At 42.5% G+C, this 16,239-nt stretch overlaps 1 protein-coding gene across 1 annotated transcript; it reads right to left on the reverse strand.

The window, feature by feature from the left end:
- Positions 1 to 144: 144 nt before the first annotated feature.
- LOC106609776 (protein smoothened) lies at positions 145 to 15,927 on the reverse strand. The gene is made up of 12 exons (XM_045722295.2): positions 15,030 to 15,927; positions 11,369 to 11,577; positions 10,568 to 10,777; positions 10,073 to 10,245; positions 9,454 to 9,673; positions 8,977 to 9,100; positions 8,778 to 8,870; positions 8,266 to 8,374; positions 7,175 to 7,360; positions 6,490 to 6,638; positions 4,378 to 4,515; positions 145 to 4,042 (listed from the first exon to the last, which is right to left on the reverse strand). Exons 1-12 carry the CDS (start codon positions 15,292 to 15,294, stop codon positions 3,420 to 3,422), a joined length of 2,499 nt encoding a protein of 832 aa, XP_045578251.1. The 5' UTR covers positions 15,295 to 15,927; the 3' UTR covers positions 145 to 3,419.
- Positions 15,928 to 16,239: the final 312 nt, after the last annotated feature.

Below are 16,239 nucleotides of genomic sequence, written 5' to 3' on the forward strand. Positions count from 1 at the left end.
TAATATTTCATACTGAGTGGAGACCTAAAAACTATATGTGAAAGGAAACATTATTCCAACAAGTGTAGGACAACAGAACTAAGGACCATCAACACTAGAAATATGTTTTATACACAAATCTCAATAAAAAAAACAACACCAGCATTCTAGGTTTCCTTTTATTTACATAATAATACAAAAATACAGCTTCATGATCAAAGTAATACAATTCTGTGTTCAAGATATGAGTGTGGAGAGAAACAGCAGTAAGCTACATAGACAATAGGGAAATGGATTTAGCCAATATAAAGAACCCACAAAGAGATGGACTGTATTTAACTATCTTTGACAGCAAAAGAAAACTCTGAGAATGCTCACAATACTTCAAAAAGTATAGCAGGGTTAATTTCCCCTGGAATAAACTGGCTGGTCAGTATCCAACATGAGAAATATTACAGTTGATGTCATATACACTTGACAGATTCCTTATGTCTTTTCACAAAACATATTTTTTAACAGAAATTACATTCGTTTGCACTGATGGTGCAAGAAATGTCCAAATGTATTAAACAAATGTTACAGTGTTATTTTCATTGCAGCGCTTTACAGCTTGCTTAATTTATCTTCCAGACATGGACATTTTATAAATAATCTCTGATGCACATTAGCTAATAGGACTATCATAACATTGACACTACAGATGTAGGATCTTAATTTGAGCCAGTTTGCTACAGCAGAAACATAATCCTGCAGCAACAGGAAATGTGAGTTATTATGTGGATTATAATTAATGGCCATTTTTGTAGCGGTTGATCCATTTTTCGTAAGCGAAGATCAAGTCAAAGTGGAAATTACAAACTTCAGAAACCGTTTTAAACCTCAAATGCAGTACACGTTTAAAATTTCTCCTGATACAGGTTGGTCAAATTAAGATTCTACATCTGTAGTTCGGCACCATCTTTATTCTGTTGTGAGTGTGACGCAAAGACACTAATACTAAAATACTTTGGTTACAGCATCGGTACAACTACATCACGAGCTTCAGTGACTTTTCCCTTTTGCTGAGCAAATCTGTATGTACCTCAGCACAGAAAACCAACCAACCAACCAACCATACAGTATAACAACTTAAGAGTTGTACAAGTATGCTGCATCCTTGCACAGGAGGTTGGTGGCACCTTAATTGGGAAGGACAGGCTTGTGGTAATGGCTGGAGCGGAATTAGTGGAACGGTATTAAATGTGTTTGATGCCATTTCATTTGCTCCGTTCCAGCCATTATTATGAGCCGTCCTCCCCTCAGCAGCCTCCACTGCGTCCTCGGTCCCATTAAATGAACAGGTGCACTACACATAGAGAGATGCACAGGACGTGTGCATTTACAAATTGTAGCAGATAATTACAAGCAAAGAGAATAAAGGTGTTTTGCTCAACTCTAGGACAACATGACACAATATATAGCACTGTCCTATACAATAAAAACACAGAAAACTCAACAAAGTATATCCAAGTTTGTCTATACGTATGCTTAACTTGGGCAGGAGCTCACCGGAGCTGAGTACCGGCAACTCACATTTTCTACTGCTTGTGCTCCTGTTCTTCTTCTAGAATATTAGCTGAAAAGTATTGTGGAGCTCCTGCACATAAATATAAACAGTACCAGCATGTAAAATGAGTACCGGCACCTACTGTATTTCAGTCCAAGTCAAGCACTGCTGTACAATAGAGTAAACAATCATGTGGAAATACTACATACTACAGTAAAAAAATAACCCTTTTTAATACAATTGTACAGGAAAAAAAACCGTAACAATTTAACTGATGTAGCTAACATGTGCAAGAACACTTTCAAGAAATGAAGTGACTGATTCCCACTCAGTTGTGTATTTACTTTCCACTGATATAAAAACCTAATCAATTCTCTTTCTCCTCAGGTGAAAAAAGCTCACTTTTGTGTGATTGCACCAGGCAATATAAAAACGGTTCTATATTTTTGTGACAAAAGTACAGACTACAAGTTGACGATGATATAGAAAGACATGGAACTTCCAGAGACTGATGGTTTCTGCATCAGATGAGGCTGCATGTCAATCATCTAAAGTGGCTTCCTCTCCATCGTTACAGATCTAGTAATATTCTGTTATTAACACACGCTAGTTGAAAGCAATATGGAGAACGCCGACATGGAATTCGTTTTCACCGGTCCAGTTTTCTAAAGTCAGCGACGACGTAGACAAGAGACAAGGAAAGGAAGCCACTTTACACTACTTACATGAACCCTATGATGCATGAATTGACTCAGTGAACGATAAGATCCCTGGAAGAGTCTTGGAAGTCATATAATGAATGAATGGCTATGAGACTGAAATCAACAAGAGTGATATCTGATCCAAGACAAAGTAACCCGGGATCATGTCAGTGATGGTGACCCTCATCCAATTCGTTCAGAGTTGAGCTGCCTCTTCTGCTGCCATCATTCAATGAAATGTTTCTGACAACAGAAGTTAATTGTTGCAACATGGCTGGTCATGTCCGTTTTCTGACCAATGCCACAAGTGGAATTATTTTCGGTAAATCACACAACATTAACTAGTCTGGGATGCGTTTCCCAAAAGCTTTGTAGCTAACGAGGTACTTTATTTCTCTCCACAACTATAGATCCAGACCACTTGTAGAACAGAAAAGTGCTTTATTCAATTAACTTTGCTTATTTAGACAGGCAGGCCAATTCTGATCTTTTTTTTCACTAATTGCTCTTTTTACCAATCAGATCAGCTCTGAAAAAGATGTGATGTGAAAAGATTTGATGTGATTGGTCAAAAGACCAATTAGTGGTAAAAATATCAGAATTAGGCTGCCTGTCTAAACGCAGGTATAGATTTTTAAACACATTTTTATTAAACTGTAGCTACTGTGATTTGTTAAGAGAAATTCAGAGCCACCCCACTGGGCACAGAAGTCAGTTCAACGTCTAGTTCTGATTTACATTAGGTTGAGTTGTCAACTAACGTGAATTCAATGTGAAATCAACAACAAATGTCACCATTTCATTGGATTTAGCTTAAAGGTTGGATGAAAAAAATACGAAATGCCCTTACGTTGATGACTTTTTTCAAATACAATCAGTTTTCCACATTGATTCAACGTCATCACATAGATTTTGGTGGGTTGAAATGACGTGGAAACAACGTTGATTCAACCAGTTCGTGCCCAGTGGAACATAAGCCAAGAAGCTTTCATGAAACTCACCCTTGGCCTGATCAGTTCTCCTTGAGCCCTTCCCTTTAAATGAGACAGATCTGACCAATTAACTTGGCTTGAGTCCTGTTTCATCTTGACTGTTGGGCAGTGACAAGGGAGCACCATAACTGTGTAAGTATCCAGCACTTTTCTCTCAGTCTGTAAAAAAAACTGAAAACCCCACAGCACACATGGTCGCTCTCAGAAGTCAGAGTCAGCATCCATAAGCTCCGCCTCCATCAGGTTGGTTCTAGAGTGGATCTGCCCCCACTCCGCCCTCCTTTGACCCCCCTGCGACCTCCCCACGTGGTCTGTCCTCCCAGACACCCCTGCCATAGGCGCCACCTCCCCGGAGTAGTGGAACGCTCCATTGGGCTGCCAGAAGGAGGGGGGTGGTTGTTGGGGGCGGCAGCGAGGCCCCAGGCCGAGGTCCTCTGGCAGGTCACTGAGGGAGAGGGGGTTGAGGTCAGGGTACCTGCTCCTCTGGCTAGAGGAGGCCCCCAGGGCTCCTCCGTACCGCTCTTGGTCGGGCAGGGGATGAGAGGGCCTAAACTCAGGGTAAGAGCCTGGAAGGACGTCCTCAGCCTCCTCCTGGTGCTGCCTCAGATTGGCCACCAGGCTCCTGTGGCCGGGCAGCTTGGGTAGCCGTGGCACCGAGCTGGTGCCAAACTCTCGCCGACGGTAGCCCTGGTGTTCGGCCAGCTCCTCCAGAGGACGTGCCTCCTTCTTCCTCTTCTTCCTCTTCTTCTTCCTCTTCATCATCATCTCAGGGGAGATCTCCGCCTCCACCATCCACAGCTTGTTCCTCTCCTCTGGGGGTGGAACTGGGTGAAAGAGCAGGGTGAGATTCAGACTCATAGTGGTAACATGGTAGCAAGATTAAATCAGACTGGTGGCTGAACTGACAATTCTGTAGCCTGGTTATATAATACTGAATACCGCCATTGTGAGTGCAGCATTCAGTCTGGCTTAAGCAGGCTAGTAACATAGGCCCCGTTTGAATCTGTACATGATTGGATAAGTGAAAGAAAAGGCCTTATACCATTGCTTTAACCAATTCAACTGTCTACGATCTGTTATCGTTTCAAGACAGAATGCAATGAACTCAAGGAAGAGTACAGATGTCAGACAATGTCAATAAGCAGGTGGCAGCTCTCACCAGGTGTCCCTGTAGGGGTGACAGAGATGTCCTGCGGCAGAATGGCGCCCCTCCTGGCCACCATCTTGGTCACATGCTGGGCCCAGGCTGAAGACATCTCGTTGGATGGCTCCCCGTTCAGGTCAAAGTTGATGCCAGCTACAAATGAGAAAGAAGACAAGACAGCTCAACCATTACTATCCATTATACAGTAGAAGAGCTCAACCATTACTATCCATTATACAGTAGAGCTAAAACCATTACTATCCATTATACAGTAGAAGAGCTCAACCATTACTATCCATTATACAGTAGAGCTAAAACCATTACTATCCATTATACAGTAGAGCTAAAACCATTACTATCCATTATACAGTAGAAGGGCTCAACCATTACTATCCATTATACAGTAGAGCTAAAACCATTACTATCCATTATACAGTAGAAGAGCTCAACCATTACTATCCATTATACAGTAGAAGAGCTCAACCATTACTATCCATTATACAGTAGAGCTCAACCATTACTATCCATTATACAGTAGAAGAGCTCCACCATTACTATCCATTATACAGTAGAAGAGCTCAACCATTACTATTCATTATACAGTAGAAGAGCTCAACCATTACTATCATTATATAGTAGAAGAGCTCAACCATTACTATCCATTATACAGTAGAAGAGCTCAACCATTACTATCCATTATATAGTAGAAGAGCTCAACCATTACTATCCATTATATAGTAGAAGAGCTCCACCATTACTATCCATTATACAGTAGAGCTAAAACCATTACTATCCATTATACAGTAGAAGAGCTCAACCATTACTATCCATTATATAGTAGAAGAGCTCCACCATTACTATTCATTATACAGTAGAAGAGCTCAACCATTACTATCCATTATATAGTAGAAGAGCTCAACCATTACTATCCATTATATAGTAGAAGAGCTCAACCATTACTATCCATTATACAGTAGAAGAGCTCAACCATTACTATCCATTATACAGTAGAAGAGCTCAACCATTACTATCCATTATATAGTAGAAGAGCTCAACCATTACTATCCATTATACAGTAGAAGAGCTCAACCATTACTATCCATTATACAGTGAGAGCTCAACCATTACTATCCATTATATAGTAGAAGAGCTCCACCATTACTATCCATTATATAGTAGAAGAGCTCCACCATTACTATCCATTATATAGTAGAAGAGCTCAACCATTACTATCCATTATACAGTAGAAGAGCTCCACCATTACTATCCATTATATAGTAGAAGAGCTCAACCATTACTATCCATTATACAGTAGAAGAGCTCCACCATTACAATCCATTCAGTAAAAACCCCAAAGAGGTTATTTATATAGTAGAAGGCTCCCTGGAGTCCCCTGCAGTGTTCCAATAACTAACAGTTCATACAGTCCCTCCAACATAAGCAAGCATGCTGGCCACAGCCGCCTCAGTGCTTACATTATCTGATGACTCAGTCATTCACTGCTAGTGTCAGACAGACTTCTCAATGACATTCACTGCTAGTGTCAGACAGACTTCTCAATGACATTCACTGCTAGTGTCAGACAGACTTCTCAATGACATTCACTGCTAGTGTCAGACAGACTTCTCAATGACATTCACTTCCAGTGTCAGACAGACTTCTCAATGACATTCACTTCTAGTGTCAGACAGACTTCTCAATGACATTCACTGCTTGTGTCAGACAGACTTCTCAATAACATTCACTGCTAGTGTCAGACAGACTTCTCAATGACATTCACTGCTAGTGTCAGACAGACTTCTCAATGACATTCACTTGACATTCACTTCAATTGGAGACTTACCTACTGGCCCATCATGGGAGACAGTGTGCATGCTGAAGGACAGCTCCTTCTCCAGGTCTTTGGGGACTTACCTACTGGCCCATCATGGGAGACAGTGTGCATGCTGAAGGACAGCTCCTTCTCCAGGTCTTTGGGGACTTACCTACTGGCCCGTCATGAGAGACAGTGTGCATGCTGAAGGACAGCTCCTTCTCCAGGTCTTTGGAGACTTACCTACTGGCCCATCATGGGAGACAGTGTGCATGCTGAAGGACAGCTCCTTCTCCAGGTCTTTGGAGACTTACCTACTGGCCCATCATGGGAGACCGTGTGCATGCTGAAGGACAGCTCCTTCTCTGGGTCTTTGTGGAGCTCCTTGCGCTTGGAGAAGGCCTTGGCTATCATCTTGCTCTTCTTTATCCTCTTGGGCTCATCGTCGCTACGGCCGATAACCCTATGACAGGAACAACAGGTAGATAAATGACAATGTGACAGACAATGTTGACGTATCCCTTGACGTGGCAATAGCTGAAATCCGTACTTGGTGAAACTACCACGTCCGTTTGAGATACTACAACAACCAAAAGTTCCATCAAACAACGAACACTATTTTTTCGCTCAGACATCATTGCAGGTGCGATAGAACAGCATAGTATGTACTGAAGAAAACAAAATGTCTGTGATGCTGGTACTCCTCTCCTCCGTTTCATCAACAAAACAAAAATAATAACAAATGCGCCGGGGGCGAAGTGGCGCTCTTTCACCTTATGCGGATTTAAATTTTAATACACAGATAATGCTGTGTGAAAGCCTCAGAGAGATAATACAATGTGTAACTCCATACTTGGAATATTGTTGTTAAAGTTCATGTACTATTTTCTTGTAGCCTATTTTCTTACCTTTTATCTACAAGACAACAACTTTTTGCTGCAAAGGGACTGCCGCCCAGTCTAATTTTCTGTGTGTGTTTTAAAGGAAATGGCTGCTTACTTGCACCAGGTGCGTTTCCAGATGAGGATAGTGGCCTTGGTCCACACCCAGGTGCTCATGGCGATGCCCGTGCCGAACATGGAGAACAGATTAATCTTTTCCACCAGTAGACTGGGACGGTTCTTGATAGTACATTCTGGGATCGGCTTGTTGGTCTGATGAGCGATCGTCACATTGGCCTCACACCTGTTCAAAACCAGCGCAGCGTTCATCAATCAATCCTCAGAGCTCTTTTTACACAGGCAGTTGCATTTGCTGTACTCGACATACCCACACCCACTGTAAAGCCATATAAATGGGGCATATTCACATACTGAGCTGTTGACATGAACCAGTTGTTTACTTGTTGAGACAAGAATAAAAAATGTACATTTGAGGTGAAATTCATACCAGTCCACTCAAAGTCAACAGAGTGGAGAAATACGGCTGCATTCACAGCACAACAAACCGGTAGGGCTGTGGTTACCACCAGTCTCAACAGCATAATCTGCTGGGAATCTCCCACTACAACATACAACTGAGGCCATGTTCCAATACTCTTAAATATCCCACTACACCATACAACTGGGGCCATGTTCCAATACGCTTAAATCTCCCACTACACCATACAACTGGGGCCATGTTCCAATACTCTTAAATCTCCCACTACACCATACAACTGGGGCCATGTTCCAATACTCTTAAATCTCCCACTACACCATACAACTGGGGCCATGTACCAATACTATTCAATTTCCCACTACACCATACAACTGGGGCCATGTACCAATACTATTAAATCTCCTACTACATCATACAACTGGGGCCATGTTCCAATACTCTTAAATGCATATTTCTTTCCTCCCTTGAAGTAATCCCTCGTCTGTCATATTGGATTGATGTAAGGAAACTTTCCAAGGCAAAGCTTTTCCCAATTATGTTATGTCCTATATTGGTGATTACTCCCATGTTCTGAGAAAATAAGGATTTTATTTTTTTTTGTATTCCAAAAGGGCCCAGAAGTCCTTAGGTCCTCAACACCTGTTTTGAAGTTGCAGTGTTGAATATAGTTCCGGGTTACTGTAGGCTACATGAGAAGAAAAGGAACTCACAACACATATTCTCTGAAGCTCTTCTCCCACTCAGCCTGGTTGAAGAAGTCGTAGAAGTGGCAGCCAAACGTGATTAAGACAAAGCCAAACGCCAGGAACCCAAATATACCTGATGAAGAGGAATTACACAAATGATTAGGGATATTTGAAATTCCAGAAACCTCCGGAGTCAGGACACAATATACTTTATGAAGATAAAAAGTGTTATATAACATATATCGTGCAACAGAATCTACAGTCAATCTATGATGAGGCAATTTAAGTGGCTTTATCAAAGGTTTATTCTAGCATGCTACTGTAGCATTTCTGGAGGGGGGGGGGGGGGGGGGGGCAGTGCTAGGACTAACTAGGATTGCCTGACCCAAAGGCAGTGGGTCTAACCACTGCTCCAAGAAAGCTAGCTCCCTTGGGGAAGCGGTTATCTGTCTTTTCAACACTAGCTAGGTTTGTTACACTGTTATGCCAGTGGTTTGGCTCTGGATATCTGGTGATTTACAGCTAACGGGTCATACCAAGTCTTAGCATTGTTTCGTTGATTTTGCTCGCTGCCTTCTCACTCAGAAGACCCGGGTGGTTACTCTTGATGGAGAACAACGTCATGACTCCTGCAGAAACAAACAGAGGAAATCACTTTGGGAACGTCTGTTTATTTGGTAGCGTTTAAATTCTGAAATATGAAAATGTCTCGTTTTTGGGTTTGAGAGAAGTCACCTCGTATGAGGAAATAGCCACCAATGACAAGCACAACTCCAATGGGAGCCAACACAAAGCCAGCACGGTAGTGGTAGTTCTTATAGCCCACGAAACAGATCCCACTGACAGAGTCTCCGTCCACCTATGTCAAACAACAGAGACCAGAAACACATACATGTGTTTGAATGGCATAACGGCATAAAAGATCAATCATTTAGAAAACAAGAAATTCTGAGTCATTGTCTTTCCATCATGAAAAGGGAATAAATAAACGTGTCTCTAAACTGTAGACACTGTTTGGGATTACCCTATTGCAAAATAACCCAGTAACACTTAACTTAAAGCCTGCTGGTATAAAGAATTAAGATTCAGTTACAGCGCATTGTGAGACTTGTCATAAGCATGTATAATGTGTTATTATCATAAGTATTATAAATCGCAAATCACAGAAATGACTATTTTCAAAGGCTAAAACTAATGGTAGGTGTTCCATACCTCAGCGGTGGCTAGAATAGCCACAGTGAGGATGAAGGGGACGGACCATGTGACCATGTGGAAGTATGAGGTCTTGCCCGACAGGGGCTGGTGGGTGGTGCCCAGGGCCTTGAAGGACGTGTGCCAGGCGTAGGTCAGCATGACGAACCAGATCACCCCAGACATCAGGGAGTAGTAGACGAGGCTGAAGATGATGACACACGACAGAGTCTCGGTAGACCTGGATGGAGACAGAGAGAGAGAGAGAGAGAGAGAGAGAGAAGGAAGTTAATGACTCAATTATTTTTAAGTGTACACTGCCATTGCATTGACTGTATGTGTGTTATTAATTGTCTGAAAATGTAAATCAATCAGCCAACCAATCAACCAATCAAGTTTGAGAAACAAAGCGAACTTGTGAAAACGAACCTCCTGACTCTGTACTAGCTAAATACAAGACCTACAAACCTCACCAGAAGATTCTAGAAATACTCCTTCAAATTGTATTTTCACATCTTATCTCATAATTGTCCCACTTTCTTTCAACCCCTTCAATGTGTGTGTCTCAGGGGGTTGGGTCATAAGCAAAAACCACAATTGATTGACAATAAAATATTAAGTGTTCTTCTTCTTCACTTACGAGGGCTCCCCTAAACGCATGGTGTTGTCACTCTTACACACGATCTCTTTGCGAGCTCCATCCATGAACTGAGCCAGCCAGCCGATACTGCCCATGAAGAAACAGGTATTGATGTAGAAGAGGATGACGGCAGGGTAACGGTTTGAATTCTTCCAGTCCGCCAGAAAGGTGGCCTGTGAAAGGAGAGGGAGGAAAGAGAGAGAAAATATGAATAGAAATGGAAAACACTTTTTGCTGTCCTTAAAAAGGCCAACTCACTGAAACACATAGTACTCCACAAATTACTAACAATATCAGATAATAAAAAGCATTGTTTTGACAACTTCTGTGAAAAGCAGTATGAACCCATTATCTGAACAAGAATGGTATGTGTTACAATACCAGTATCTTCATTTTATTTGTAACCTCAAACTTAAAAGATAAAAGTCAAGTCAAAAAAGCGGTTGCTTGGAATTATGGGTAATGTTGTCCACAACACTGCTGTGTGAAGCTCACCAGAGTGAAAAAGGTGCAGAGCAGGGTGACGGTGCCGAACACAGCGATGTAGGCGTGCATGTCCGAGTGCTCCTCGTCGGTGAACAGAGGGTTGTTGCACTGGATGCCGCAGCCCTCCACATCTTTGTACCAGCTGGCCTGAACGTCTGTCTTCACCAGGGGGGCTTCGCACTGTCCCGACGTGTTGAACTTCAGCTTCTGCACCTCGTTCTGTCTCACCATGGACGGAAGGCACAGTGAGCTCATAATGTCACTCTGTTTGGTCTATTTTCATATGAGGCATACGCCTCAATATTATATAGTATTTTATAAACTGGGTGGTTCGAGCCCTGAATGCTGATTGGCTGACAGCTGTGGTATATCAGACCGTATACCACGCGTACGACAAAACATTTATTTTAACTGCTCTAATTACGTTGGGTAATCAGTTTATAATAACAATAAGGCACCTCAGGGGTAACAAAATGTGGAAAAAGTCAAGAGGTCAGAATATTTTCTGAATGCACTGTATATAATATATTATAGTATTATATAGTATAATATCGACAGCCATTTTAGACTGAAAAACAATGACACTAGCCTGTTGACTAGATGGGTGGCTCCATGGAGGGGCCACCCACTGGGCACAGACTTCAATCCAACGTCTACTCCACGTTGGTTCAATGTCATTCCATTGAAATGACGTGGAAACAACGTTGATTCAACCAGTGTGTGCCCAGTGGGTTGACAGTGCTGAAGCCCCCTCAATAATTGGCCTAGCACCCCATCTGGACACATGCATAGTGAGAGCATCTACCATACCGTGCAGCCCATGGGGTACTTGTCCGTCTCCTCACACTTGAGGAAGTTGGGCCAGCCCCTCTCCTGGTCCACGATGCTGCAGGGGCGACGTGTAGCCTGGCACAGGTGCTGGCTGGGAAGCTCCACCTGCCCGTTGTCACACTTGGGCATGTAGACGGCACACAGCAGGGGCTGGATGACCGCCCAGCAGCGAGGGGCGTTCCTCAGACCTGCATGGGTGAGAAGGGAGGTGAGGGACAATAATGTAGCTTGGGTTGACTTCAGTAGACACCAAACGGATGAGAACGCTCCAAAACTGAGAGAAATTGCCAGGTAGGTACCATAAGAAACGCTCATTTTTGTTTTTCTGTTGTGAAACGTTTTGCTACGGTGTGCCCTAACGAACACGAACCTGGTGCTCCAGCCTGTTTGTGCCTTATCAAACTCCTCTCTGGGTTTGTTTGTTCATTGTCATACCAAATATCTAAGTATGGTATGATATGACAACTATAGTAGTGTTGGCTACAGCATATAGAGTATGAGACCAGTCTGGATATTAAATAATGCACATTCATCACTTCAGTGTGGTGAGGATGATGATGGTGATCACTAGGGCCAGGAGATAAATAGGACCTGGATGTTGATGATGGTAATCACTAGGGTCAGGAGATAAATAGGACCTGGATGTTGATGATGGTGATCACTAGGGCCAGGAGATAATTAGGACCTGGATGTTGATGATGGTGATCACTAGGGTCAGGAGATAAATAGGACCTGGATGTTGATGATGGTGATCACTAGGGTCAGGAGATAAATAGGACCTGGATGTTGATGATGGTGATCACTAGGGTCAGGAGATAAATAGAACCTGGATGTTGATGATGGTGATCACTAGGGTCAGGAGATAAATAGGACCTGGATGTTGATGATGGTGATCACTAGGGTCAGGAGATAAATAGGACCTGGATGTTGATGATGGTGATCACTAGGGTCAGGAGATAAATAGGACCTGGATGTTGATGATGGTGATCACTAGGGTCAGGAGATAAATAGGACCTGGATGTTGATGATGGTGATCACTAGGGTCAGGAGATAAATAGAACCTGGATGTTGATGATGGTGATCACTAGGGTCAGGAGATAAATAGGACCTGGATGTTGATGATGGTGATCACTAGGGTCAGGAGATAAATAGGACCTGGATGTTGATGATGGTGATCACTAGGGTCAGGAGATAAATAGGACCTGGATGTTGATGATGGTGATCACTAGGGTCAGGAGATAAATAGGACCTGGATGTTGATGATGGTGATCACTAGGGCCAGGAGATAAATAGGACCTGGATGTTGATGATGGTGATCACTAGGGTCAGGAGATAAATAGGACCTGGATGTTGATGATGGTGATCACTAGGGTCAGGAGATAAATAGGACCTGGATGTTGATGATGGTAATCACTAGGGTCAGGAGATAAATAGGACCTGGATGTTGATGATGGTGATCACTAGGGTCAGGAGATAAATAGGACCTGGATGTTGATGATGGTGATCACTAGGGTCAGGAGATAAATAGGACCTGGATGTTGATGATGGTGATCACTAGGGTCAGGAGATAAATAGGACCTGGATGTTGATGATGGTAATCACTAGGGTCAGGAGATAAATAGGACCTGGATGTTGATGATGGTGATCACTAGGGTCAGGAGATAAATAGGACCTGGATGTTGATGATGGTGATCACTAGGGTCAGGAGATAAATAGGACCTGGATGTTGATGATGGTGATCACTAGGGTCAGGAGATAAATAGGACCTGGATGTTGATGATCACTAGGGTCAGGAGATAAATAGGACCTGGATGTTGATGATGGTGATCACTAGGGTCAGGAGATAAATAGGACCTGGATGTTGATGATGGTAATCACTAGGGTCAGGAGATAAATAGGACCTGGATGTTGATGATGGTGATCACTAGGGCCAGGAGATAAATAGGACCTGGATGTTGATGATGGTGATCACTAGGGTCAGGAGATAAATAGGACCTGGATGTTGATGATGGTGATCACTAGGGTCAGGAGATAAATAGGACCTGGATGTTGATGATGGTGATCACTAGGGTCAGGAGATAAATAGGACCTGGATGTTGATGATGGTGATCACTAGGGTCAGGAGATAAATAGGACCTGGATGTTGATGATCACTAGGGTCAGGAGATAAATAGGACCTGGATGTTGATGATGGTGATCACTAGGGTCAGGAGATAAATAGGACCTGGATGTTGATGATGGTGATCACTAGGGTCAGGAGATAATTAGGACCTGGATGTTGATGATGGTGATCACTAGGGTCAGGAGATAAATAGGACCTGGATGTTGATGATGGTGATCACTAGGGTCAGGAGATAAATAGGACCTGGATGTTGATGATGGTGATCACTAGGGCCAGGAGATAATTAGGACCTGGATGTTGATGATGGTGATCACTAGGGTCAGGAGATAAATAGGACCTGGATGTTGATGATGGTGATCACTAGGGTCAGGAGATAAATAGGACCTGGATGTTGATGATGGTAATCACTAGGGTCAGGAGATAAATAGGACCTGGATGTTGATGGTCACTAGGGCCAGGAGATAATTAGGACCTGGATGTTGATGGTCACTAGGGTCAGGAGATAAATAGGACCTGGATGTTGATGATGGTGATCACTAGGGTCAGGAGATAAATAGGACCTGGATGTTGATGATGGTAATCACTAGGGTCAGGAGATAAATAGGACCTGGATGTTGATGGTCACTAGGGTCAGGAGGTAAATAGGACCTGGATGTTGATGGTCACTAGGGCCAGGAGATAATTAGGACCTGGATGTTAACCCTGACTGGGATTGGTAGCTGGGTCCAGTGCCTATCAACTCAACACCTCAGCTGTTACGCCAAGAGCTCCAAACCTCTTGATGAGGCAGCTAGCGTTACAATATCATGCACTTGGAAGGTCACTAGTTGTGTGGTCTGTTGTTTTTCCCATGGTGGGGGTGGGGAGTGGGGAGGGAACCACTCTACAGATCAGCTGAGGATTAGTGGAAGGAACCGCAGGTTGATGGCTCACTAATGACTGTTTATGCATGTGCAGGAATATAATTTTCCTTTCTTTATTTGCTCTTAACCCCAATTTCCTGTACAAGTCCTATTCCCATGTATTTGGTAATTACAAAAACTATCCATTTGGAGGGGCCCTCAACATTTCATGACCTAGTTAACAGGCTATACTATACCAATTAACCTACTGACCTCGCATGTGACTATAACCAAATCTACCTTAATGTTTAATAGCACAATGTAATACATCTTATTACATAAATATTATATAGTGATACTGTTTTTACTTATAATAGAATATTCTGTTTATGTCAAAACGCAAGGTTAAGACTAAATAATCACAAGCGAAAGTTCAATGAATAATCACTAGTGAAAATTCAACGTATAAAATACATTGATTTTATTTTACGTTTCCTTTTGCAAATGACAATATGACCATCTAGATTGCATCTGATGCTAATAGAGGGAGTGGGGTCTGCACTTAATAACACAACACAAATGTATAATACGTTTATCAATTTATTTCATTTCAATTACAGTAAATGAACAACATGCCCCCTTTGTACCTATGCGTATTAACCAAATACAGGCTTACCAGACCACATGGCCAACTTCTCAAATGCTTCGTCTTGGGTACTTGAGTCTTCAGCCAAGACAAGAGACGTGTGCGTGTACGGTAGTGGTGACCCAAGACATGTATTATATTTAAGCACTTCACATGTTGTAGTTTTCTTGCAGAAATCATTGAAAATTGTTTCGTTTCTCTGGACCGTTACCGCATGAGTAACCAGAAAGGAGGCAGCCCAAACGCAAAGCATCCCGAACCCACCAACAATGGAACTCCAGCCATGGGAAGACATCTTGGAGATTTAACGGGGCAACTTTGTTTCCAGGGGAAAAAATGATACTTTGTATTCCAGTAATCTAAAAAGTAACCGTTAATAAAAATAGCACGAAGAGCTCTTGTTCATTTGATGCCGAATGTAACATTATGATACAATGAAACGAAACGTTTTACCAGTTTTCACGCAGTCCCGAACTTTTTCATTTAGCATTTGTCGTATAATCCTTGATTTATCACTGGAATTCCCTACACACAATCCGATCGCCACCAAAAAACGAAAAGAAGCATGCATGATATTCAATTAAAATCAAGTGGAACTATTCCTTCCGCTGTTTTTGTTGGATATGCCTATTAAAAAGAAATCAAAGTAACAGATTCACCCTCCCCCACAACTTGCCATGAAAAGTCTGAAACTGTAACATGATCTCTAGTCTACGCGGTCCATCCCCCTCGCGCTCCCACTTTCCCCTCTTTTGCTGAAAAAACTATTTTAATTTCATCTATGTAGACTATCCCAAAAAATGGCAGCTTTGGGGGATTCCTATAGAATTCTGATGTGTCTGATAGAGTTTGGACTTTGTTTTTCTCGCTTGCAGTCGTGTCTGCTATTTTGTTCTGCCTCTGGTATGCACATGGTGGGGGAGAGCCAAAGTAACAAACCCCTCTCATCCCATCCCCCTCTCCATGGGTAAGACTATGCCTTATAGGAATACCAAAACAATCTCTCTCCTGCCAGGACAGACGGCAGTAGAAAAGCCACCTGTGTACCTTTATTTCGTATGCTTGTTTGTTTAATCGTCCGTTCATTTAGAGCCTTTATTTCTGACATAACACATTCGTCAAATCAATCACAATCAAATGTTATTGTCACATGCTTCGTAAACAGGTGTAGACTAACAGTGAAACGCTGACTTATGGGCCCTTACCAACAATACAGAATACAATAAATAAATAAACAAAA

The sequence above is a fragment of the Salmo salar genome, chromosome 07 (assembly GCF_965601325.2).
Source record: "Salmo salar chromosome 07, fSalSal1, whole genome shotgun sequence".
In the NCBI taxonomy this organism is placed as follows: Eukaryota; Metazoa; Chordata; class Actinopteri; order Salmoniformes; family Salmonidae; genus Salmo; species Salmo salar.

Bases quoted from the DNA above. Each gene is read 5' to 3' on its own strand.
- LOC106609776 (XM_045722295.2), bottom strand. From the start codon at position 15,294: ATGTCTTCCCATGGCTGGAGTTCCATTGTTGGTGGGTTCGGGATGCTT. The intron at 10,778-11,368 runs GTATGGTAGATG...ATGGTGAGACAG, and splicing joins AGTACCCCATGGGCTGCACG to AACGAGGTGCAGAAGCTGAA. The intron at 10,246-10,567 runs GTGAGCTTCACA...CTCCTTTCACAG, and splicing joins TCTGCACCTTTTTCACTCTG to GCCACCTTTCTGGCGGACTG.